A 24997-nucleotide genomic window follows, 5' to 3' on the forward strand; every position below is an offset into this window, starting at 1 on the left:
TAGCATCCCACCAGTTGTGTCAACTTGGGTAAATATCTTAACTTTTCTGTGCCTCACCCTCCTCAGCTGAAACATCACAACAGTCCCTACCCCATGGTGCTGCTGTGAGGACAGGATTAAGGTCAGATGATGTGTAGAAAGCACCTCTCTGGCTCAGAGGATGTTGGTCCCCCTTTATCTCCATCTGTTGCTTACCCTGACCTCCTGCTTACCTGTCTCTCTTTATAACTGGCAAGGAGAGGCTCCTAAAAATAAGATGTAGATAAATGACCACTCCCCACCCCCCAAGGCTTGCACAGTGCAAAGGCCCTTCGAGTAGAGGAGACAGTGACTGGTCTGAGTGTGCTCGTGGGCTGTCACTGTTGGGGGCTGGATGACCTTCCTCCGTGCGACATAGGCTTTGATGCTCTTCTGTCTCCATTCCTCCATCTGTTTACAAGTATCTGCCTTTGAGGTGCAGGCAAAACTTCTCTCCTTGGAAGAAGCTCCCAGAGGGGGTCAAACACCCTGCGCCCTCCCCTCCTGCTTTCCCATGCCATCCACCCAAGCGGTTCCCCCCACACACACCCCGCCCCACACAGTCATCTGGAACCGACCCAAGCAGACACAAGCCCCAGATACCTTGGTACCAGTATTATTTTTTAATTAATTAATTTATTTATTTTTGGCCGTGTTGGGTCTTTGTCGTTGCGCGCGGGCTTTTCTCTGGTTGCGGCGAGCAGGGGCTACTCTTCGTTGCGGTGCGCGGGCTTTTCATCACGGTGTCTTCTCTTGTTGCGGAGCACGGGCTCTAGGTGCGTGGGCTTCAGTAGTTGTGGCTCGTGGGCTCTAGGCGTGCAGGCTCAGTAGTTGTGGCGCACGGGCTTAGTTGCTCCGCAGCATGTAGGATCTTCCTGGACCAGGGCTCGAACCCGTATCTCCTAGATGGGCAGGCGGATCCTTAACCACTGCGCCACGAGGGAAGCCCCACCTTGGTACAGTTTTATTTGCAGACTCCAGACACCCAGGCTGGGCCTGGCACAGCGTTCTTGCCAGTGGCAAAAAAACTGATAGCGCACGTCTGTTAATACTAACCGTTTTAATTTAAATTAATAGCATTTCTGGAAGACAAATGCAGTTGATAGAAAATATAAAAACTTTTACTGTACAAATTTTACATCACATTCAAAAAAGCAAGTATGTGCCTCGTGGCCACAGAAGATGCTGGGTTTGCACACATGGATGAAATCCTGGCTGACCAGGCAGCGTCGCACAAGCTCTCAAACCAGCTTCACATTTATGTCTCCACCTGGCACCCAGATCAACAAAGGCCACCACCACCAGGGGCTTACAGGGCATGCCACGCCCCTCGGCGATCACAGAAAGCAATGCCATGAGAGGGCAGAGGGATTCCAGGCCCTGCACACATCTTCAATTTGGTGACATGGAGCGGTCAGCTGCACGCCACTCACAACTGGTGGGGAACTCGGGGTTCAGGACCTCGAGTTGCATGGAGACGCAGGGGTCGTGGCTCTCGTGTTTAAAGGCAGCAGGGACAGATCCCAGGGTTTTGGAGGTGAGGTTGGGAAGTGGCGGGTGGGGGAGCTGAAGGGTTGAAGCTTGGGCTCCACTCTCAGTCCCCGTGGGGACCTCCACAGCCCCCGAGCTCTCGCCCAGGAGGCCTCCCGGCTTTCTCCATCCCTTTCACAGTTGGCTGTGAGGGCTGAATTCACAGTATCTGCTGTCCTTCATGTGTTTCCAAGGCAGACGGGCATGGGGGGCAGCACACGGAAGGGCGGCATGTCTTCCTAACCTCAATTCACAGTCAATTAAGTAGAGACAGGGAGAGGGGGGCCACCCGGGGGGTTCCTCAGGTGCTTCTCTTAACTGACAGGCAGTGCAGAGGCTCAGGCCGAGCGTGGGAAGGCATCCCGGGGCCCTGGGGAGGAAGGGGGTGGCCCCAGTCCCACCCTCAGGGTTCCTGGCAGATCTTGAGTCCCCTGAGGGCAGGCACTGTGACTGCTCCCATCCCTGGCCCCCTGCACTTGCACACAGTGGGTGCTCCAGGAAAGCTTTCTAAACTGACCCAAGAGTGTGAGAGCCCCGAGGAAGAAAAACAAAACCCAGACTGCCTTTCTGTGGGCCGTGAGGGGAGCCTGACTTGCTGAGCTGCTGTCCCACCCCCTCGGCCCAACTGCACCGTCCAAGGGTTCAGAGGGGAAAGGTGAGAGGCATGAACTGTGACCTCCGGGAAGGCGCCAATGTCGGGGTGGGGGGAGGGGCCTGACAACCAGAGGCGGAGTCACATCTCACGTGGCTTTGGGTGGGGAGATCATAGGAGCGGCTGACCCAGAGGCCAGAGGAATGATGGGGAGACGCGAAGAGTCCCACAGAGGAGAAAAGACCCCCAGAGCTGAGACCAGTCGGTTTACAGCCCCTTCGTCTTCCTTCCCACACCCCGAGCGGGAAGGGTTGAGGTGCTGATGGCTGTGGAGGCCTGGGTACCCTGTACGGCTGCCTGGCCCAGAGCCAAGAAGGCAGCCCCGCAGCCTCCAGGCAAAGCGGCCCATCTTGTATGATGTTTCACCAGACTCCAGGGTGGGAGCCTGGCTCGATGGGTCTGCGTAAACGGGGTAGGAGGGCCACGTGCCTCCCCGTCTCGGCGGCTCTAGGCGTGGACGCGGGTTCTGGGCCTGAAGACAACCTCCTCTCCACTTTCGTCGCCCTTGATCATTTCTGCCTTTGGAGCTTGATACGATGATGTAACCTTCACTGAAGGGCTTCTTTGCCATTTGGAACTTAGCTCTTTAGGTGTCAGCTTCTAACGAGGACAGGCAGGAAACTGTCATATCCTGGACTTTCCCAACCCGGCCCCTCCTCTCGTCCAAAGGGACACAAGTACGAGGCCTGACGTGGTGCTTGGGAAGACTCTGAAGGTCGGGAGCTTGCTAGCTGGGTCCAAGTGCAAGCGGGGAGGGGCACGCGGCTCCCACCGCGGCTAAGAGCTCTGAACACGGGCAGTGGAGGAGTCCACCGTGGGCTAAGGGGTTTCGACAGGACTGAGGGCTGGAAGAGGTGGGCAGTTCCGGAACCTTGGCAAGACTGGTGATGGGCCAGGGCACCCTGTGGCTAGGAGGGTGGGCTCAGGGACCCTCTGCTTGCCACTTCTCCCTCCCCCTACTTGCCCTGTTCTCACGGGTCAAGCCTTCATGGTGTACGCAGCTGCTGGGCTAGGCCTGAGCTCTGGGTCAAATGTCAGTCAGGGACTGGGATGTATCTGAACAGCCAAAGCCCTCAGTCCCATCTTCTTGGTGCCTCCCCTGCGGGCTTCACGGAAGAAATATCTTCCAGGCACTGGAAACCCTGGCTGGGAACCACTGGATCAGTCCAGATGTTATCTGGATTTTATGTCTCTGTTTTTTCCAGCAGGTATGGACTGGATTACAAGGGTCAAAGGTGAAGCCAAGCTCTCTGTGAACTCCCGACCCTCATAACCAGCTCGGCTCCTGGTCAGGGTGTCCTCTGGAAGAGGAAGGGACAGCAGCCCTTTGGCAGGACGAGGGGAGACGGGATTTAGGGCCAACGCAGAGGCCGGGTCAAACCTTGTGGTGCCCCCAGCATCCTGCTTGGGGAACAGCCACGAACACGATGCTTTTCTTCCTCTGCACCAGCGTGGGTGCCTCACTCCCACAGGGTCCTCCAGAGGGGACGGCCACTTCTGCCCTCGGTGCCAGTGACCTCTGCACAGACGGTTTTTATTATCACCTATTGTACAACGAGTCCAACTCTGCAGAAACATACATGTAAACATCTGCCGTCTGTCGGGACAGGTCTGCTTGTTGGGGATGTCATTTTAAAAAACAGCAGGCACGGCTCCATCTCCGGGACCCCAGTGTCTTTACGGACGCACAGTCTAAACCGAGGCCTCGTGCTCCTGACCCGCAGCCCTTAGGAGGATGGCTGGCGTTTTGAAGAGCGTTGTTCTTTCGTTGTGGAGGTTGTTGGGATGTTTTAGAAACCCATTTAACAGAGAAATACAATGTCAGAAAAACGGCAGAGCTGCCTACATCTTCGGATTACTGGACTCCAGGACGCCCAAGCCAAACCTTTCAAACCGGGGTACAACTTTGCTGCTGTTAATACTGCAAAGAGGAACAAAAACAAGGGTTATAGCCCCGCCGGTCTTGATCAGAATTGGGGCAGCACTAGCTAATGAGTGGGCCAGTTCCAGAAGCTCAGCAGAGGACCCAGCCCCACCAAGAAGTGGGAATGATGATACAGGCCAACGGCCTGGGCAGAGCTGTTCCTGGTTCCACCCGGCCGGGGGCTGAGCCTCGGCTGCACTCCCTCCTGGAGGGCAGGGGCCTGTTCGTCTTGGAGTTCCCAGCACCCCGCACGCCCAGTAACCGCCATGGGCTCGTTCTCACTGGCAGCCGGGAAAGCTCTCGCTCCGAGTGGAACTGGGAGGGAAGAGAAACCCAGCCGCCGCTGCTAAGAGTGGCATCGCGTGCTCCTTCCTAGAAACAGTCCCCAAATGCTGGGGTGCGTCAGGGCCGTCTGGGAAGCAGGCTGAGATGCGGGTTCTCAGCACCTGCCTCCAGACACCTGGATTCGGGTCTCGGGGAGGCCCAGGAATCTGCGTTTGGTAAGCAGTGGAGGACCTGTGGGTGACCTGTCAGCCACACTCTTGCTGAGCGCTGGCTCGGGGTCTGGTACCTTCCGTCTGCACTGGGCAGACGGAAGGGGAGTGATGCTGCAGGGGGGAGAGGGCAGAAACGTTTTCACTAGTGAAACCGTTTGGAGACAGGTCCCACCCCCTTGCTTCAGGACAGCTTTCCCCAGTGTGTGGCCGAGGACACAGCTCTTCCGAGCTGGTGTCTTTCATGGCAACAGAACCCGTGGTGTCACAACCCTAGCCCTCCAGAGGGGACCACCCGGCAGCTCTGAAATCATTCCACTCCGTGTTGGACAAGATCCCTGCGGGTTAAAAGCCAAGCAAAACCCCGACCCCTGTCCTGCGGACACACCCCACGGGGGGCCGGTGTGCTGGGGGACCAGGGAGACGGGGGATCTCTCTCACTGAGCTGTTAGTAGGGAGACAGGGCCACCCCACAGAAGAAGCGCTAGAGAGAGATGAAGTTGTGTCCAGGAAGGCAGTTCTGGGGGTGCTGTTAGGGGGACCCTCCATGGAGAGCAGTTACTCAGGCACACGCAGGCCGCGGAGCGGGGCGAGGGCCAGTTTTAACAAACAAAGCAAGAGAAGAAGTCTCAGCAGAGAAGGCCGGAGTGGCGGCGATCGCATCCCCTGGGTTAGTGCCCGCATCGCTGTTTGAGCTCGAGTAGAAGTCACGGTGCCGAGCGTGGATTAGGAGGAAGAAAGCCCCGGTACATGCAAGGCAGCCAGGCCTACAACCTACAGAAGGAAAGAGAAGAGGGGAGAGCAGCGTCAGAACCCAAGCCCTCGGGGAGCGGGCAGGGGAGCGGCCGAGGCCCGGCCAGGGCACGGGGCAGGGACCCCTCTTTCCCTGCAGACAAAGAAAGGGACATCCCCACTCCATTCCAGGCTTTGGCAGCAGAGCAAGCTTGGAAGGGAGCCTGGCGCAAAGAGCCTCCCCCAAGCTCGCCCCTGGGACATGGCCACAGAATTCTGTACAGAGGTCGACCAGCAGGCCCACTGTCCCTCAGCCTCTGACCATCAAAATCGACGTCTTGGAGTTTTTACTATTTCTGCTCCCTGCATTCTCTTCTTTAGAGTCTGGCCAGAGGGGATCCTGGGGACTCAGACCAGTGATCTGAGTTCTCTCCCCACCACGGATAAGCCATCGTCTGCCAGTGTGTGGACAGAGGCCCTGCCACATGCCATGGGTCTGCTCTCAGCCCAGCGAGAGAAACACGAGCTTGCAGGGCCCTTGCCGGTGGCCATGTGAGCTGCCAGAGTGTCACTTTCGTTTATGGGAATACAACATGCCAAGAAGGGGAAGCTGGAAGCAGAGACAGAACAGGAGGCAGGATGTGCAAAGGGTTAACTGCAAACAGGCAGAGAATCAAGGAAATAGCAGAAGACACACTATTCCTCCAGGACTGGACAGTTGTTCTTAAAGTCAGGGTGACCGTAACGTCCTTTCCCGTAGTAGCGGCTCCGCCAGCGCCTGGGAGCACCCGCAACCATTTTGCCAGGCGTGGGAGGAGCGTGGTCCAGCAGGTGATGGAGATGGGCACCCAGTGTGGACGGGTGGAGGAAGGGCCACAGGAATCAGGGTGGCGGGAGAGCGGGAGATGACAGGCCAGGCCAGCGGATCCGCCACCGCCCCCCCGAAAATAAAAAAAGAAAAGCAACAAGACCGATGGAAAAGAAAAGAGAAAATGAGAATTAGAGGCTTGGGTGTGTAGAAGTAAAAGTCACGAACAGGAAGCTTTGATACAGACTCACTGAGGTATGCTGGCGTTCCTTCCTAGAAGGGGCTAAAACTGATCACTTTGGGCAGGAAACAACCCCCATTTGTGACTCAGTGTCCCACATGTGGAATGGGAAGGTGGGGCTCTGTGGCCTTTCGGGAATCCGCAATCACCTTCTCCTGAATACCGCACCACTCCTCAGCCCCTACGCCACGCCCCGTCCCCGGCGCAGCCTTCGCTTTTGTGCAGGAGAAAACCAGGGCCCGGTGAGCTAAACGAGTTGCCCAAGGTCTGACAAACCAGATCCTTGTACTTCTTGAGAGTCCAGGAGACGCCCAGGCTCCCACCCAAAACCCAGCTCCCGTGACCCCTCTCTTCTGGACACCCTTCCTCAAGCTCCCCGGTGGGCAGTGTGCTCACAGAAGCTGAGCTTCTGCCCGGCACTCAGCACATTGTCGTCATCCCCGTCACCCGTCAAATATTCATTGAGCAACTACTACATCCTGGGAGGGTGCTTAGAGCTGAGAATACAGAGGTGATAAGGCAGCGTCCTGCTCCGAGGGCTTACGGTGTAGTCTGCTTGTCTTTATCCTAATTAAACCGTCAGCTCCGTGCGGGTGGAGGCCCGGCCCTGGCCTGTCGCCTCAGTGTGGCACAGCTGTCAGCAACGGTTGGGTAAAACCCACACCTCTGATGGCAACACCTGTTACCCCCTATTTGTATTAGACTCTGACCCATCTTAAGTGCAAAATACTGAATCTAATTTCACATTCTAAGGTACAGCATTCCCTCACCCCAAATCGTCATTCCTCAGACTCTCCCTCCAACTGGCCTAAGTTGCGAACTTTGCTGTATTTCTTCAAGTTCTCCTCCCTGCACCCTCTGCTGGGCTGACCCAGCCTGGGCCTCCCCTCACCTGCAGCTCAAAGCCTGGTTTGGTTTACTTTCAAAACGAGCTGGCAAACTAGGTGTAGGTCAAATCTGGCTACAAAAAAGTTGTGACCATTTTAGAGCTGTCAAAAAAAATAAAAAACCAAAACAAAGAACGTGTGACAGAGACCATATGACTTGCAAGCCTACAATACTTACTATCTGGCTCTTTCTAGAACAAGAGGAGTGCCACTGCCACCACACACTCGGGCAGGTGTGAGATCCGGGGATAGCTTCTCCGGGGGCTACGCTGGGTGTAGGGGTTAGACAGGCTCTCGCCCCCTGCCACCGCCCGACTCCCACCAAGAGAAGCCCCACTTTATCTGTTCTATGTCCTGGGCCTGTGGGAGATGACACTTCTAGAAAGTGCCTTACCCCTTAAAGGTCAAAGCCATGCATCTTGTCCAGGAGGCCAGCCACGTGTGACCTGCCTCTCGTTTCTGTACAATCCACAAACTAGGAATGTTTTTTACCTTTCTAAATGATCGGGGGGTGGGGGGTGGGAATCAAAAGAAGACTATTTCATGACCTGTGAAAATTACATGAAATGCAAGTTTCAGCATCCGTAAGTAATGTTTTACTAGAACCAGCCAGCCCGCAAGTTTGTGGGTCTGTGGCCGTCCCTGAACCAAATAGCAGAGCTGGGTCATTGTGACAGAGACTGTACGTGGTGGTGTCGTCGCTTTGCACGCCGCTGGGCACCCTGCAAATCCCAGTGGCAAGGAGCCGTCACTCGAGGTTCCCTCTCGGCCTGCCAAGCTAAACTATTTCCCACGTGGCCCTTGACAATTTTGCCTACCCTCCCGCTCCTACAAAGCTGTGGAAGCTGGGGCTGGGAACAAGGAAGGACTTGCCCAGATTCCCGCAGAGGCAGGGCAGAGGTCTGTTTCTGAATGTTCTGGAAGACAGAGCCAGAGGGACAAAGAAAAAAGGGAATGAGGCAGAAGACAGGAGTGGAGACCACCCCAGCACGGAGGGCTGCAAAGGATTACGTGATTACACAGAAAGGAGACGGGCTCCCAGTGTCCAAGCGGCACATAGACCCGGGTGGTGCGGTCCCTGTGACAGGTGGCTAATCCGGGGGGTAGAAAGCTCTGTGCCATCTTAAGCAACAGGTGCTCGGCTGGTTTCGGTAAAGCTCTGTCTGGCCCCCTCCCAGGCAGAACCTTCTTTTTTTTAACCTTTTAACCCAGAAATTTTATTTCTTTTTTTTTTAAATTAATTTTTATTGGAGTATAGTTGCTTTACAATGTTGTGTTCGTTTCTACTGTACAGCAACATGAATCAGCTGTTGTGAACCCAGGCTAACGCTGGGCTGGAGAGCAGGTAGAACCTTCCTGTCAGGGCCCAGCCTGGGCCCAGCGTCAGCACTGGGCTGGTAACAGGGATGTGGAGGTTTCCACAGAGGAGAGCGGGAGACGCTGGCCTATGAAAGGGTCTCCTAAATAAATGCGATGAGCGGAATCCCGACATCCCTTGGGCGAGGGGACTAGTCACCTCTGGCTAACCAGCTCTGGGGGTTCCCTAGATCCAAGTCTCGGGCAGACAGAGCAGACAGCGCCCTCCAAGACGCCTGGCTGCAGGTCTGGCTCCGAGGGGTACTTACTCGGCAGACTTCCAGAAGTGCCCGGGGTGCGAGAGCCTCCGGTTCAGCTTGGGCAGCTTCTCCAGCATGTCCATCAGCAGCGGGAAGCTGGGCCTCTCCTGCAGGTCGAAGGCCCAGCAGGCGGACAGGATCTCCTGCAAAGCGAGCCAGCATTGGAGGACGTGAGAGCTGGCCGGGAGCGAGGGGGGCGCGGCCAGGGCACTCTGCCGAGGGTCCCTTCCGTGTTCCCGAGCGCCCCCCGGCTGGTGGTCGCCTCACTCTCCTGTCAACACCGAGGTGACTGGCCATGGCTGAAGTAGGGCCGCGAAATAACTGAATTTGAGAAGAGCTCTCACACTTCCAGTGAAAATGAAGGGCATGGGCCTCCCTCCCCTCCTTCCTTCCTTGACCTCCCTGGAATAACAGTTACAAAGACGAATGAAAGGTCACAGGAAAGAGATCAGAAATGGGGTCACGGACGTTCGGAATGGAAAGCGGAAGGCAGCGTGTTGACAGGTGAAACGCAAGACGCTCGGAAGGTGTGCAGGGCTGGCCAGGCTGCAATGGCGGAGGAGCCTGGGGGCGTTGCAGGAATGGAGGCTGGCAGGGACCAGAGGACTGAGTACAGGGCGGCAGTGAGCGTCGACAGAACAGCTGTCCTGACAGTCCCGAGTCGGGGCAAAGCCCTTCTCGCTTTGGCCTTCTGCCGCCTACTCTCCGGATCCACGTGTGCACACGGCACAGCCCTCGGCCTTTCGATTCAGAAGAAGTCCCTGGGAGAAGACAGGCCGGCACGCACAGCCAGGCAGAAGGTGCTCGTGCAACAGGGCAGATGGTGACCCTGCCGGGAAACTCACAGCCTACTTATGGGTGCCGGGTGGTCCCCCCAGACGTTTCCAATGCTATGCTGCCCAGGTACCTGCTGGGGCTACTTATCAACATCCTGGCTGGCATCTGTCTGCTCCGGGCCTATCTGACTCATGAGCGCGTGGTAAACACTGACGGCGCTGAGAACACCGCCCCGCCGGGCTCGCTCACGTGTCACTGTGCCAGGCGGGGGAACTTACAAACTGCAATGCAGAGACGCCAGTAATGATATTCAGTCACGCGAGGGCAGCGACCGTATTGTGATTTGGCATCTTGAAAACAGATTTGCTGTGGAAACCTTGATTTGTTCTCGAATGGTCGGGACCAACATTGAGAAAAGATCTGACATGACAACAACCCCACTGCTTGTGCTTTATGCAGTGAAATTTGTTATTATCTTCTTTCTAGTAAGTAACATACAGGCTTTATTATCTCATCTCATAGTTCAGTCAAAACCATTATCTTTATTTCCTTCCTGTCCTTTTTCTTTAAGGATAATTTTTCTTTTTAAAGGTTAGCAGTGGGGTGGTGAAGGACACAGACCTCCTAGCCGGCAGCAAAGAGGCCTGCCCGCCACCCGTCCGCCTCTGGGTCCCACGTCTCAGCTGAGTGAAGGGCAGCCAGCCACCTGCCCTCTACCCCACCTTCCTCTCCCAGTGCAGGGGCTTGGGGGGCTACTTACGGTGACTTCCTTCCCCAGGCTGACGGAGGCCAGGACTCTCTTCATTCCCTCTCCGCTTCCAACCTGCCAGATCAGGGCCTCCACAGCTTGGTTCTTCAAGGGCCAGTCTCTGGCTTGCAGCTCATACCAAACGGTCCTGTGGAGACCAGCCACCCACGTGGCCTGAGCTCCCTGGCGGCACGGGCTCGGCTCAGCTCAGCTCACACCCCGGAGGTGCCTGCTGCCCTGATGCCAGGAGCCCGGCTGGAGGACCCAGCATCCCCCTCCTACCTTCCTCACCCGCCAGGCTTCCGGGAACGCCTTGATTCCCTCCCGGGGGGCCCTGTGCTCCCACTCTGGCAGGAAGACTCAGACAGCACGGGCTCTGGCCAGAGATCCCGGTACAACCGTTCAACCTCCGTGGGGTGGCTGCCCATGGCCAAGGTTGTCTGAGGCGTGACAAGAATGCCCAGCCCTGGGCCTGGCACACGCAGGTGCTCAGGAAATGATAGTTAAAGGTCAGGCCAGGAAGAGACCACCCGCGAGGGACGGATCCCCCGAGAGGTTACGGGATGAGGCCGTCACTCAGACCCTCCAAGTCCCCTTGCCCTTCTCAACTTATCTGGATGGGACCTTCTCCATTAGACCCACCCTGTCCAACCTGGGGGCCACGTGGGGCTACTGAGTAACTGAAATGTGGGGAGGGGAACTGAGGTGTAAAACACACACCAGCTTTTGAAAACGTTGCGTGGTAGAATTTTAATTTCTTATTTTGATTACACGCTGAAATGATAGTATTTTGGCTATATTGAGTTAAATATCTATTGAAACGGATTTCACCGGTTTCTTTTTTTTTTTGGCCATGCCACACTGCATGCAGAATCTTAGTTCCCCGACCAGGGATCTAACCACGCCCCCTGCAGTCGAAGCGCGGAGTCCTAACCACTGGACTGCCAGAGAATTCCCTCTTTTTCTTTTTTAATGTGGCGAAGAGAAAACTCTACACATCTGGCTCATATTATGTTTCTATATTTCTATGTTGCTATCGGTCAGCACCCCAGCTCTTTGTGGGGCACAGCTGGCAGGACTCCCTGTTATTCCAGAGGGACAGTCCTTGATGAGCTCTGGTGAGCGTCCTCATGGGGCAACAGGTGGGAATGACACCCAGAGTTAAGCATTCTATACGATCAGCTAATTTAGTCCTCATTTAACAGCTCTACCGGGGAGGTACTTTATTCTTCCCATTTTACAGGTGGGGAAACAGAAGGTCAAGGACGTGGTCACTGGCCCAAACAAGTGGCTGATTCAGACTCAAAGCACACCTCCTCCTGCCCCCCCCACCCCCGTGGCCAGTAGGACCCTCTCTCTGAGCCACACTTGGCCTCAGAGCCTCAGGCGGAGGGGTGCCAGGGGCCTCCTCACCCGAATGCATAGACGTCAGCCGCTTTGGAGAAGGGCAGCTGGTCCTCGTCCTTCCCGGGGGTCATCTCCCTCACGATCTCGGGGGCCAGGTAGCACAGCCAGTCATGTGACAGCTTCAGCTGGTTCTCACGCCTGGAGGCCAAGAGGCCAGGGCAAGGACATGGCCTTCAGTCAGCAGCAAAGAGGCCCGCAGGGCAAACACCTGCCCCGGGGCTGGCGCACCGCCCCACCATGGCCCAGAAAAGCAGCACACCCATCATGCACTCGCCAGGGCACCTGCGCTCTGGGGGAACGTTACCGAGGAGTGATAACCAGGCTTTTCTAGAAAGCAGGCCGAGAACAGGCATCGGCAGGAAGTGGCACTTGAGGGTGCCGATTCTCTATCCTGGGAGTGTGAAGGGCATCTCCAAGCAGGAGATCAGATCTGCCTGTGGGCCTTACAACCCGGCCTGGGTCTGGCTCTCCAGCCCGGCTGCCGCCCTCCCTCCTGGGGTCCAGATGCTTGGGAAGGAGCCTTTCTCCCCATCCCCAAGCCCCCTTCAAGATTTGCGGAACTAGAACCCGACGTTCTTCCTCATAATGGGGACGTGAACCCCGGTCCCCTGCCCAAGTCGGTGAGCATACAGGGAACATGTGAGTGAGGGGACCCAACCACCACGGGGGCCAGCCTGAGAATGACGCACTACGAGTGACCTAAGTGTCACCCGAACCTGATTCTGGACCAGAAACACAAGAGCAGGACCAGAGCAGACCTGGCCTTTCCTACAGGGAGGGCTGCCCCTCAGTGACAGACGGCGAGTGCCCAGACCTCGGCTGGACCTCAGGCCCACCAGCACCGCCCAGGTCCTCCCTAGTCTGTCCAGACGCCCAAGGCCAACTGACCGTCCCTCTCGGACCACGCCTGAGATCCCGAACAGCCCGAAGTCTGTGATGACCACTTTGCCGTTGTCGTAGAAGACGTTCTTGGACTTGAGATCTTTGTGCACGATGCCCTTGGCGTGGAGATAGCCCATTCCCTGGAAGACAGCGAGCCTCACGTCAGGAGCGGAGGGAAGGTGAATGACGAATGACTCAGCTCCTACCCTGGGCCGGGCCCTGAGCGGGACGGGACGCCCTACCCCACCCCCTCATTTAATCTTCACCACCCTGTGCAGTGTAACTGTCTCCTTTTTACAGAGGAGGAAAGCCAGCCTCAGAGATGGGAAGTCACCTGCCCCAGGCCACACTGCAGTTCAGCGGCATTGCTGAGATCTGGCGCCAGGCCAGTCTGCGCTCCTGCTGCGTCAGCGCGCTGCCCAACACCCACCTTCTACTCAGATGAGGCGTGGAAAGGGGGAGGGGTGAGGGGCTGGGGGTCAGGAAGTATATAGAGGTTCCCTGTGATGCTACTCTCTGTGTCAAGTTATAAAAGACCCGAGTGATGTGGGGTCTCTCTCAGGCTTTGCTGGCCTCTCCCCTCAGGCTGGGCAAGGGCTAGGGTTGGGGAACAGAGAGGAATTCCCATAGAGGGAGCCCCTGAGCTCAGGTGGTCCCACTGCCTGTGCTGTGGTGGAAGTCCTGGACTAAAGCTGAAATCCAGCCCAGATTCTAACTCACTGTGGGGCCTTGGACTTGACTTCTAAGCCTCAGTTTCCTCAACCTGCCAAGTGACAGGTCAGGGTTGGGTGATTTCTAACCAACGCTCTATTTGGACTGAACACTGCCAGGTGCATGGGATGTGGGAGACCTGACGCAGGCATGATCTCATCCAAGGCCAAAGCCAGGATTCCCAGGTCCCCTGCTGCTCTGATGCTCTTGGGAACGGGGAGCGGGGAGGGAGAAGGGGGGTACTGTACGAGACGCATGACTGAAATGGGCATCCCTGCCGGGTCCGAAAGAGGCACATGTAAGCCCGTCTCCCAATCTCCCACATCGAGGGTGCTTCACGTGTGAGAACTCCGCCTGGCTTTAAAGGTATCTTGGGGTGAGACGGGGAGGGGTAAAACCAGCGAAAGCCACATTTAGGAAGCAGAAGAATGAGCTGTGAGGCGGAAGCAGACAGAACTCAGCCGAGCGCAGAGCTCAGACCGAGCGGGGCGGGAGCGCGTCAGAGAAGAATGTACACGAGGCAGATGCTCTTCTGCAAGAGATGGGAGGGCTCGGGGTGCACCGTGGCCACTTCCCTCAGGCCTGCTGAGAGCTGTCATCCTGCCACGGAAGCCGGGAGTTCCAGGAAAGAGTAACTTGCTCTTTCCCAAAACACCATCCTGAACGTAAAACGATCCTTCTTAAAATTTCTGCCCATTTCCCAAACCAAACCAAGGCACAAGCCTTCTCCAGTGACCAAAGAGACCCAAGACCCCCATCTTGGGTTGAACAGGGACCCGCTGTGTGACTGAGGATAAGTGCCTGTACCTCTCTGAGCCTTGTTTATAAAATAGGTGTCACAGCCTCAAACGGCCAGAGAGTAGACAGGAAGTGCCCAGGTCTGGAACACAAACCCTCCTTCCTTCCCATACTTTCACAATGCCTCTAGAGTGGCCCCCAAGCCCTCGAACCAAAGGTCAAGCCCCCGTCATTATATCCTGAGCCTCAAAATATCAGCGATGAGTACAAAAGGAAGTGGCTTAGAAGTTCTCAGAAGAAGGGGGATGGGGAAAATAAATAAGCCAGCAGAGACGAAGCTTCCGGCTCTGCAGCTCTAAAACCTTTGCACAACTTTTCTCTTCTGCCCTGGAATCTTCCAGATGGCTCACTGAACCTAACTCAGCAACCAGACTCCCACAGTGTCCTGACGATAAGGAGAGAGAACAGTTTGGGGGAGGAGGGCCGAGTCGGGCAGAGCGTGGAGCAGGGCCCAGCAGGTTTGGGGCCATCATAGAGTAGGTGTGACGCTCTGCAGCTCCCTCCAACTTCTCTGCAATGAGACAGACTACAAAGGAAGGCGTAAGTGTGATATTTGGGTTTTGGGGGCTGCAAAAGTTTAATGCCTTAGTGTAGCCACGTGGAAATGTCACGTGGAAATCTTGGTGTTCCTAAATGTCACTGAGATTTTTATCTTTTCCTTTCCAACGACGCACACACACACACACACACAATGGATGCAAGGAGGGAGGGAGAAAAAAGAACAGAAGGCAAGACTAACTAACGACAGGAAAGGGACAAAAACTTGGTGGGAGCTGGTAAGACAAAGCTTTCCCACAAAAACGAGAACCTGGAAAGAGGAAGTCCTATCCAGCACTAACCTAGTTTTTCTCTGGGCTTGTCTGTCGCTAAATAAAGCAACAAATAAGCTTTTCTTTCATTTTTGTTTAATTACTTTTAAAAGATGAAAGGAGGGGCTTCCCTGGTGGCACAGTGGTTGAGAGTCCACCTGCCAGTGCAGGGGACACAGGTTCAAGCCCTGGTCTGGGAAGATCCCACATGCCGCGGAGCAACTAAGCCTGTGCACCACAACTACTGAGCCTGCACTCTAGAGCCCGTGAGCCACAACTACTGAGCCTGCATGCCACAACTACTGAAGCCCACACGCCTAGAGCCCGTGCTCCGCAACAAGAGAAGCCACCGCACTGAGAAGCCCGTGCACTGCAACAAAGAGTAGCCCCCGCTCGCCGCAACTAGAGAAAGCCTGTGCGCAGCAATGAAGCCCCAACGTAGCCCAAAATTAATTACTTAATTATTTTTAAAAAAAGGCTGCCTGAGTTGAGCCTGAAGCCCTGTCCTCATGAAACTTGGATGTGGAAACTTTAAGGCAGAACCTCTGTCCCAAACCTTAATCGATTCTAACAGACTCTCACCAAGCGCTGGCCCTGGACCCAACGCTCTCTCCATGGATTATCCCAGTTTACCTTTGCACCAATCCAATGAGGGAGGCGACACTGGCATCTCCATTTCACAGGGGAGGAAGCCAAGGCTCAGAGAGGCTAATCGACCTGCCCGAAGTCACACAGCTGGTGTGACCAAGATTCAAACTCAAGCCATCTGTCTTTAAAACCCACTGAGTTTCTCCAGGGTGTCCAGCTCCCAGCAGACAAGACAGGGACAGAGGGAAGGAGATGGGGGTCCCACCCCTGAGGTGCCCCACCTAAAGGCAAAAACAGAGCAGCCACCACCACTACCCTGACATGGTCAGACAGACCGGGGGACAGCCAGGAACTCTGGAACCAGCTGGATGCCCCTTCACCTTAATGATCTCCTGGGCGATCTGCCTGGTCTTGTTGATGTCCACAGATGTCTTGGGGTCCCTCACAAACGAGTGCAACGTCCGTCCCTTGCAGAAGCTGTGAGGAGTCGTGGGTCAGGCAGAGATCTGGGGCCTGTGCAGCCCAACCCAAGCCCCTCTGGAGCCGGGGAGAAGCAGGGGCAGAGCTGTGCCCACCGGCCTCGGGAGGGCTCTCTCTGTCCCCTAGACCCTGGGTGCCTGAATCCTCGTTCTTGACCAGCCTGACGCCCATTCTTGTTGGCGCCTGGCCTGAGTGGGCAAGAACACCGGTTCCCCGAGGCCTAGGGCCTGCCCACCATAGAACAGGAAACTCAGTTCACCGAGCCTCCTGGCAATTCAGAGCAGCCCACCTTTGCGGAAGCTCGAGGCAGGAACACGCCCAGGCAAACTCAGCAGCCAGGGAAGAACCTTTGGCCTTCTCGAGCTATAACCAGGCAGCATCAGGGCTCTGGGCTCACCATAATGATTTTCATGATCGTGTTATTTTCTGATCACAGGGATTTTATTATAATGCGGAGTGTGCAGGAGGGGAGGGGTGGCTGTCAGGCATGTCAGAGTGATTATTAGATAAGGGGCTTGTATGCTGTGGTCCCCACCTGTACCGACTCCTAAAACCCGGAGCGAGGAAGGACCCAGGTAGAATGTGTAGCTTCAGTCCCCTGCTCCAGGGAGAAGCTGACTTAAGCCATCTGGGGAAGGGGCTAGTTTTTAGGAATCATCTCCAAGGAGATAAGATTCTTGGACCCTCAAGGTCTGGAATATCGGCTGACGGTTGCTTTTCTGTGTTCCAGTCCCCTCAGCAGATTCTAAAACACGTTAAATTTTTTGTTAATATTCTTTTATTCTTTTGCTGTATGTATTCCCTTTAAGGAGACTCAGATCTCTCATGGGACTGGGTGGATGAGAGAGAGATGGGAGGATGGATGATGGACGGCACTGAGGCTGGGATCCGGGGGAGCTGAGCTGGCGTAACCACATGCTCCCTGAAGCATCATGGTGTCATGCTTGGGCTGGAATTTTGTCCCCACCCCACCAGGTCCACGTGGTGACCTGATGATCTCACACTGCTTGGGAGTTCTAGTGGGTAGTTATCTCGGATATGCAAGCAAGATGGAAATCATTATTTACTTAGTAAACAAATACAGTTTGTTTGAGGAGAAGGTGTTTTTTCAAAGCACAGGGTCCAACTATAGAGAATGTCATCAGACTATTAATGAGTATTCTTTTGGCTGATGGGATTAAAGTGGTTTTTAGTTTTTTTCTTGACACCACGTGTATTCCAAAGCTTCGTCACTAACCTCATATTGTTTTTCCTGATTTTAGAAGTAAAGACCCAATAACAACTTTTTCAACGCCATGGGCAAAAATGTTTCAGTTTCACACCCCTCTGGTGCTCAGGGGGGGTAATGGTCACTCATCCACTGATGGTGGGAGGGGAAACTGGTGGACACTTTCTGGAGTAGAAACGGACAACGTCCATCAAAACGTGACATACGTGCACTCTGACCCAGCACACGTACTGCCAGAAGTTCACCGAGATACGGAAACAGAGATGCTCATGACGACAAAGTGTCCAGCAAAAGAGGGCTGGTTAAATAAATTAGGGGAGGACCAGCGATCGGGTTCCAGAGAGAACCCAGAGCCCAGCTGTGGGACTCGACCCAATTCCACTCCACTTTCAGTGACACCATATTGGTAACTTGAAATCGACTGCAGTGAGAGTGTTTACACCACAGGAATTGACAGATGCCACGTATCAATACTAGAGCTTCTCTCACCACCACCCAAGAGCTGGTTGTTAAACATTCACCAGCACACCGCTGGAGGTTCTGCCACGTGACGTGAAGGGAACGCTATGCAGGTATTCAGATTAGACCTCAGACCTGCCCTCCAGCCAACAAGGCAAAGTAACCAGTAGGCTCTTTGGTATGTACTTTTACAAACACATAAATAGTTACAAACCAAATAGATAAATAGTTTAAAAACATGAGCGTATACAAATTTTTTTTTTATTTTAATGTAAGGCGTGATAAGGAACTGTTTACAGTATCCACCTTTGGGGAGAAGCACCCGGTTCGGGTGGGAAGAGACTGGTTTTCACTTTATACTTTTCTGGAACATTTGAATTTTCTCTATCCTTAGGTATTGTTTTACTGATTTATTTATTTAATGTCAATGGGGTTATATGATGGAGAAATTACACCTCATTTTTGGTTTTCTTCTCTGTACCTCTCTAAATGGAAACTTCCATGCCCTCTGGGGTGTCCACACAAATAACAGGGCCCCCAGGGAAAGGGGAAGAGGAGGCGGCCACCCCAGGGAGAGCGGGACCGGGTTACCTGGTGATGATGGCCAGGTGCGGCGGGTTCATGCAGGCCCCCATGAAGAGCACCACGTTCTCGTGCCGCGTCTGCCGGTAGTTCATCACCTCCTTTTTGAACAGCTTCAGGTGGTCCTGGTTGTGGCCGTCCATCTCCAGCAGGCGGATGGCCACCTCGCCGTGCCAGCGGCCGCGGTGCACCCGGCCCCAGCGGCCCTGCCCGATGGGCTCGCCCAGCTCCACCTGCTCGAAGGGGATGTCCCACTCCTGCAGGTACACGCTGGTCTGGCTGGCCTTGCGAGAGATGGGGCCTCGCCAGGGCCGGCGGGAGCTCGGCAGGTCATCCAACTCGTCCTCGTCGTCTTCGACCTCTGACCTGCCGGCCTCGGGCTCCTCAGCCTGGAAGGAGAGGAGGAGGGGATAGAGGGGGCAGGGGACCTGGGGGCAGGCGGGGAGCAGAGGGGCCTGGGTTCAGGAAGCCTGGGCTCTAGTCGCAGCTCTGCGGGGCTTGCTGTGGACAGTAGGCAGGTCACTTCGCACCACACAGCCTCAATGTCCCAATCCACAGGCTACGGCACTTGGCCCTTTTTTCCGCTAATGTTCCAAGACCCACCTATGAGTGACGTCTAATCGCTGGGGAAGAGCATTAACATCCCCTGGCATGAAGAACTGGACCACATTCACCCTTTCTGGCTATGCTTTTGTTTAAACACACAGTTTCTGACTCTCCACTGTGTAAGGATAAATCAGTCTGCTATCTGCTCAAGATCTTTAAGCCACTGCACTGCTCGGTTGACACTGGTTCAGGGGTCAAGGTAGCAATTCTTGGCCCCAGCTACAGTCAGAATCACCTGGGGATCTTTGGTAAGTCCACACACCCGGCCCCACCCCGGACAGACCCAAGGAGAGTCTTCCGGGCTGGGGCCCAGGCCTTCTGGCTGGGGGTGAAAACCATGGGAATGAAGAGTTTACTTCAGCCTCAAAAAAACAGCAAAGCAGAAGGAAGCTTGCTTCGTGGCACCCCTCGTTGCTCTCCCTGCCATGTGCACCGCTCGAGTCTGCTGCGGCGGGTGGCAGGTGGGCACCTGAGACGGCCCTCAACAGGGCCCGGTGCCCACATGCTCCCCAGACCCCTGCACGTGCTGAGCCGGGGACAGAGGACAGAGATGCCCCGTCGACGGCTGGCGTGTCGCCATCACTCACCTCCACTTCGCGATCCTCGGACACATCTGCTTTGGGCGGGTTCTCAAGCCTAAGAGTAAAACAGCATTTGTCCAAGAGACCCCGAGGCCGGGCCATTCTGCTCCCAGCTGGGCAGGGGACCCCCCACGTGAGGTCTGAGAAAGGGGCACCAGGCCTGGATCCCTACTTTGACCCACTTGGCCGTGGGAAAGGCAGTCAGGATGCTGTGGAAACACACAGGAGGCCGAGGACCAGACCCCGTTTCCCTTCTCTGGCCTTGGCCTTCTCCAGACTTAATCTGAGGGTGGTAGGGGCCGACGGGTGGGCAGTGACCATCAAGGCCCTTTCGAATCTGACAACCGGTACGGGGCTCTGAGCACACGCACAGGACTTGGAATTCTGCTTGAGAACTGGCTCTGTTGCTCCCTAAGCTGTGTGACTGGATGCAATTTCTTAACCTCTCTGAGCTGGCTTCCTCATCTGTATGTTGAGGATGACACCTACTTTACACCTGGCTGAGAAATATACAAAAAAATGGGAGACAAGTACTCAGCATGGCCTGACACAGAAAGGGCTCCATAAACAGGGGCCACATAATTAGGCTTCTCTAACGCTGAGTGCCCTTCGCCGGGCCTTCCTGGGTCAGACTGCTCCTGCCTCACAGACCGCCCCACCCAATGCTGACTGCACCAACAGGACCAACTAAAGCCCTATGGCTGAGTTCACTGGATCACAGGGTGAATTAGCCCAAGCGTGTCCCATCTGGCTGCCCAGGTACATGGCAAGGTCTGGAATGGGAGGGTCAGAGATTTAAAGGTGGAGGTGGGAGGCGGTCAGGGATGTGCGTCCAGCTTTAACAAGTCCCCAAGGAGGAGAGAGCGCAGGGCTGCCTACCGGGAACTGTCCGCCTCGGCGAATGGGGCTGCCTGAGGAAATGCCGAAATGTCTGGAGGAAACAGAAAACAAACATGAGGCATGAGACCCCCTTCCACTCCCCCAGAATACACGGTGTTTGCGAAGCCAGCACCCGCAGGGCCGAGCGTGCTCCGCCAGCAGCCCCTCGCTGGGCTGCACACGTGCTCCGGGGCCACTTCCCCTGGGCTTTTCCTAAAACAGAACACGGACGCAGCCTCCACGGCCCTCGGTTTTGCCCACACAGCTCTGCCCTGGGAAGGGACTCCCGTGGGGGAGGAGGCTGAGACTTCTCAGTCACCACCATCGCCCCGTGGCCAAACCGCCCCAGACAAGCAAGTGGTGAAAGCGACAGGGCTGCTCTTTACCGGGTGTGTGGGCCAGACCCTCCTCCACGGCTCCGAGGCTCCCTTTGAGAGTGGGGAGACTCTCGGGCCAGCAGAGGCCAAAGGCCGGACTCGCAGGTGGCTCACTAGTGTCACGTGGTGCCTGGCACAGCCGCCGGGGACTGCTGGTGGGAACCAGCGGCCCCATCCCCTCAGCTTCAGGGTTTGGGTGGCTGGTGGGGCAGCCTCTGGGCAGAGAGCAATGCACGGTCCACACGCCGGGGGCCCCAGGATCGGGCAGCTGGCACTGACCCCTGAGCCTGGGGCCTTCCCAGCTTCAGCACTGAAAGCCCCACATCCAGGGGACACAGGACAGATGGTCACCGCAGTGTGGGGCCAACATGTTACAGGCCAAATGCCCCACGGCTGCTTCTGCCGCTGGCTTCTTTCTGTCCTCTCTGGTCCCTTCTAATCGCACTCGGGAAGGCTGGCAGCCCCAGGCCTGGGTGGGCCCCTTGCTCCTCTTTTCAGCAAAAGAAGAGACTGGAGGTGGCAGTGGCTTGAGCTCATCAGGGCCTCTCCCTGTTCTCTAGGACAAACAGCGCCCCCACCAGCCAGCAAACCTCCCTCTGGGCTTTCTCCAAGGCTACCCCTGTAGCTTTCTCAACATCTCTGTCATACTTGGAGAGTCTGATAGCGGTCGTGGGCCTTCTTCTTAGGGAAATGCACACATGTACCCAACATCCTGTGTACAATTTCTGGGGAATCCTAGACCCAGAAGCCTCTTCTAAGGCTCTTCCAGACACCGCTACACTGTGTCTGCAGACTGTCAAGGGCGGCCTGGTGTTTCCACCCAGCCAACGCTGCTCACATGTTTCCACAGAAGATAAACACATGCACGGGGACGGGGGGACATGGGGAGGTGGGGGTCTGGGGAGAAACCGCACCCCAAGTTGGGGGTGAGGCAAAATGTCTCTGAAGCTTCATACGTTTCCTTAAACATTAAGAGTGCATTTTGCATTCTGCTCCAGATATGTCCACATTTGTTTTAATAGAACTATATTTCCCTTCTCTCCCCCCTGACATATCTTCAGAGCAAGATGGACCCTTCTGGAAGAAGAACCGCACGTTTTCCCCATGCTTTCAGGGGTGCTCCCCTGTACGTCACCCTAGAGCAGTAACCAGCGAGGCTCTTGGAGGGGAACCACGGAAAAAATGGGTGTGAAGCCACAGAGCAGCGCAGGGAGCCTGGCCCTGAGCCCAGCCAGCCTGCACAGCCTGCAAAACCGCTGGGGTGGGCCTGTAAGAACTAACAGGGGCTCCCGGTCACTCCCCTCATGGAGCTGGGCTGGGGAACAGAAAAGCCTGGAATAACCAAAATACCAGGACTTCAAGACAGACCTGTTTCATCCAGGGAAAAAAAAATTAGCTACAGTCTTTGTCTAAAACACACAGAACCTTCATATGGTCGAGTTCAGAATTAAAGTTGCAGATTACGTGTACTATTGCTTGTCACCTCCAGCCAGAGAAATAAGTACTAATTGTATAAACTCCTTAGGGGCAGGAATATGGTCAAATGCAAAGGCTGGCACACAGAAGGTGTACAAAACAATTTCTGTGGAAGGGAATCAACGAGAATGTCTTCCTGAAAGTTTTCTTCTTTATAAACTTTCTGCCCTGGAGGCATTTCCAACAACTGCCAGCAGATGGCGCTGTGTGACAAGGCTCTGGAAGGTGAGGCCCGCCGAGTAAGCCGAAGGCTGCTGACCTTCCCAGACTGGCATCCCCTTCTTTAAGATGGGGTAGTAGTTTCCCCGCCATTATATAGAGGAAGATATCTTGTCAGATGCTCATAAGACATCAGCAAGAGATCCTCTCCCCTTATTCTGCAGACTGGGTTTCTGCCACCTCCTAGCTGTGTGACCCTGGACAAGTTGCCTGAAGTGTCTGTGCAAGACGAAGGACTGGATGGATGCCAAGGGTCCTCCCAGGAAGGCACTGCTCCTGTGAAGGGCCAGCCTCAAGGCTACTCCCTCTGCCCCCTTGCCCAGCCTCAACAGACAGTCAGCTCTCAAAATAGGTGGGTGTGAGACTCAGGTACCTCCAAGGCGCCCAGGGAGAGGGCTGGACGGAGGCGGGTCACGTCAAGGGGCAGTTGGTGGAACCATGCAAAGGACTCACCTGGGAAGACAAACTGCTGTCTAGGATGCATATAGTAGGCAGCTTTAAACAGAAGAGCAGGTAAGTCACACACACAACAGCAAATGCAGCAGCAGGAGAGGGGACGGAGGCACGGGCTCGGGGGAGAGGGGCTGGTTATAGGGCTGGGGCAGCCCTGCCCCACCTGCCCTGCCCCAGCTTCCACGGAGGAAGGAGGAGAAGAGCTGGGAGAAAGCGGTTATTAGCAGGAGCCCCCAGGAGTAAAGGCACTTGTACCGGAGGGCTGGGGTTTGGAGACCCAGTCCCAGGGAACACCCTGCTGTAGAGCCCTGGCCAATTCCATTCACCTCCCAGGCCCCCTTCTCCTCTGTGAACTGCGCATGAGCCCAGGAGGGCAAAATACAACGGGAGATTCTGAAAACACTGAACAGTGCTGGGTGCAGAAGGGAAAAATCCCCCGGCCCGCATTCACACCTGCAAGTCCTGAGGCTTCGGTCACTAGGAGTCACCATCCAAAACAATAACCTCGCCCCAGGGTTAGCCACGGAGATACACAGAAATGCTCCCCACAGTAGAGTGGGTGGACGGTAGGAGGAGGTCCCTTCCCACCTTAACAGCCGGACCAGCCCAGCCCGTGACCAGAGAGAGAGCAGATCCTGGAGAGTGAGGGCTCTGTGCAGGGGACAATGTGAGGCCAGCCTGGGGACATCAGGGAAAGCTGAGAAGCTCTGGCAGACATCACACAAAGGACTTTTTCACTGGCTGTTGTTTTTCAAACAGGCCCTTCCTTTCAGAAAAACCCAAACTAGGACGTTCAGCAGAAGGCCCGGTTTCAGAGCATAACAATGACAGAGCAGAACACGAGAGGAGGGCGATCACGCGGGGCCGTCGCTGGGTCTCTGGGGAGGGAGAGGTGGGCTCGGGACGACACACTCATGTCGGGAGATGTCCAGCCACATGCGTGTTAAGGTGAAGGGGCAGGCAAAAAAGAAGAAGGATTCTTAAAAGTCTCACCATCCCCCAAAAGAAATCCCTGGGACCCTGGGGAGATGGGCCCAGAGAGGCTGCCTGGCCTCCTGCCAGCTGCCCCAGCCAGGGCTCCCCTGGCACAGGGAGAGCTGTGCCTCTGTCCTCCCCAGCCTGGAGCCCCAGGGGCCAGTGACAGGTGGGGCCTGGCCTGGCACTCCACGGGCTGAAGCTGGCAGTGGGCCTGGCTGGGTCCGGAGCAAACTAGAATATCCCAGCCGCCCTCCTCCCCTGAGCTGCCACCTGAAACACACCGAGGGCCAAGACCAACTGCAAGGGGCCTCCTGGGAGGCCAGGGCCGGAGTTCAATCCCGGACGGGTGAGTGGGCTTTGCTCTGCTCCTGGGGGAGGTGGGACACCCCAGGCCTGGCCGAGCGGCGGGGTCTCTGTCCCTCTAGAGCCGGGGCAGCCGGGGCCATGGTCAGAGGTCAGCTCTGCCCTGGCACGCACTCCCCGGTGGACTCCGTGGCCTCATCCATGCAAGGGGGATAGCCTAAGCCCAGCCTCACACGGTCTCTTGTTTTATGGAAAAGGGAACCAAAGCACCCCTTTAAGCAGCTTGTCCAGACCACAGAGCAGGTAAGCCACAGAGCCCCGGATTCCCTCGCCCCAGCCTTCTGGGCCTGCCCCAGCCCCCCGTGCTGCCTGTCCTGCTTCCTGGGAGCTCAGAAGCCCCGAGTGAGCGAACAACGCCCAGGAGAAGCCACCCCATGCATGGGAGGGTAGCGTTGGGATCAGGTCAAGGACCCAGGCTTGGGGCTTCCCTGGTGGCGCAGTGGTTAAGAATCCGCCTGCCAGTGCAGGGGTCACGGGTTCGATCCCTGGTCCGGGAAGATCCCACATGCCGCGGAGCAGCTAAGCCCGTGCGTCACAACTACTGAGCCTGCGCTCTAGAGCCCACGAGCCACAACTACTGAACTGGCGCGCCTGGAGCCCGTGCTCTGCACCAAGAGAAGCCACCGCAATGAGAAGCCGGCGCACTGCAGCAAAGAGTAGCGCCGCAACTAGAGAAAGCCTGCGCGCAGCAACG

The 24997-nt window shown here is 55.9% G+C and overlaps 1 protein-coding gene across 2 annotated transcripts in view; it reads right to left on the reverse strand.

Moving 5' to 3' along the window:
• Positions 1-673: 673 nt before the first annotated feature.
• KSR1 (kinase suppressor of ras 1) overlaps positions 674-24997 on the reverse strand; it is a 149702-nt gene continuing 125378 nt past the window's right edge. The window contains exons 11-21 of one of the 2 annotated variants that reach the window (XM_079904530.1): positions 22963-23004; positions 20438-20489; positions 19565-19613; positions 18381-18760; positions 16003-16099; positions 12723-12856; positions 11841-11972; positions 10440-10575; positions 8912-9045; positions 6048-6128; positions 674-4121 (exon numbers count right to left, since the gene is read on the reverse strand). In XM_079904530.1, the coding sequence (XP_079760656.1) occupies positions 4043-4121; positions 6048-6128; positions 8912-9045; positions 10440-10575; positions 11841-11972; positions 12723-12856; positions 16003-16099; positions 18381-18760; positions 19565-19613; positions 20438-20489; positions 22963-23004 (1316 nt within the window). In that variant the 3' untranslated portion in view covers positions 674-4042. The remainder of the gene's footprint in view (positions 4122-6047; positions 6129-8911; positions 9046-10439; positions 10576-11840; positions 11973-12722; positions 12857-16002; positions 16100-18380; positions 18761-19564; positions 19614-20437; positions 20490-22962; positions 23005-24997) is intronic. The other variant, XM_079904529.1, reaches the window with a different exon arrangement.

This window comes from Stenella coeruleoalba (assembly GCF_951394435.1).
Source record: "Stenella coeruleoalba genome assembly, chromosome: 19".
Taxonomy (NCBI): domain Eukaryota; kingdom Metazoa; phylum Chordata; class Mammalia; order Artiodactyla; family Delphinidae; genus Stenella; species Stenella coeruleoalba.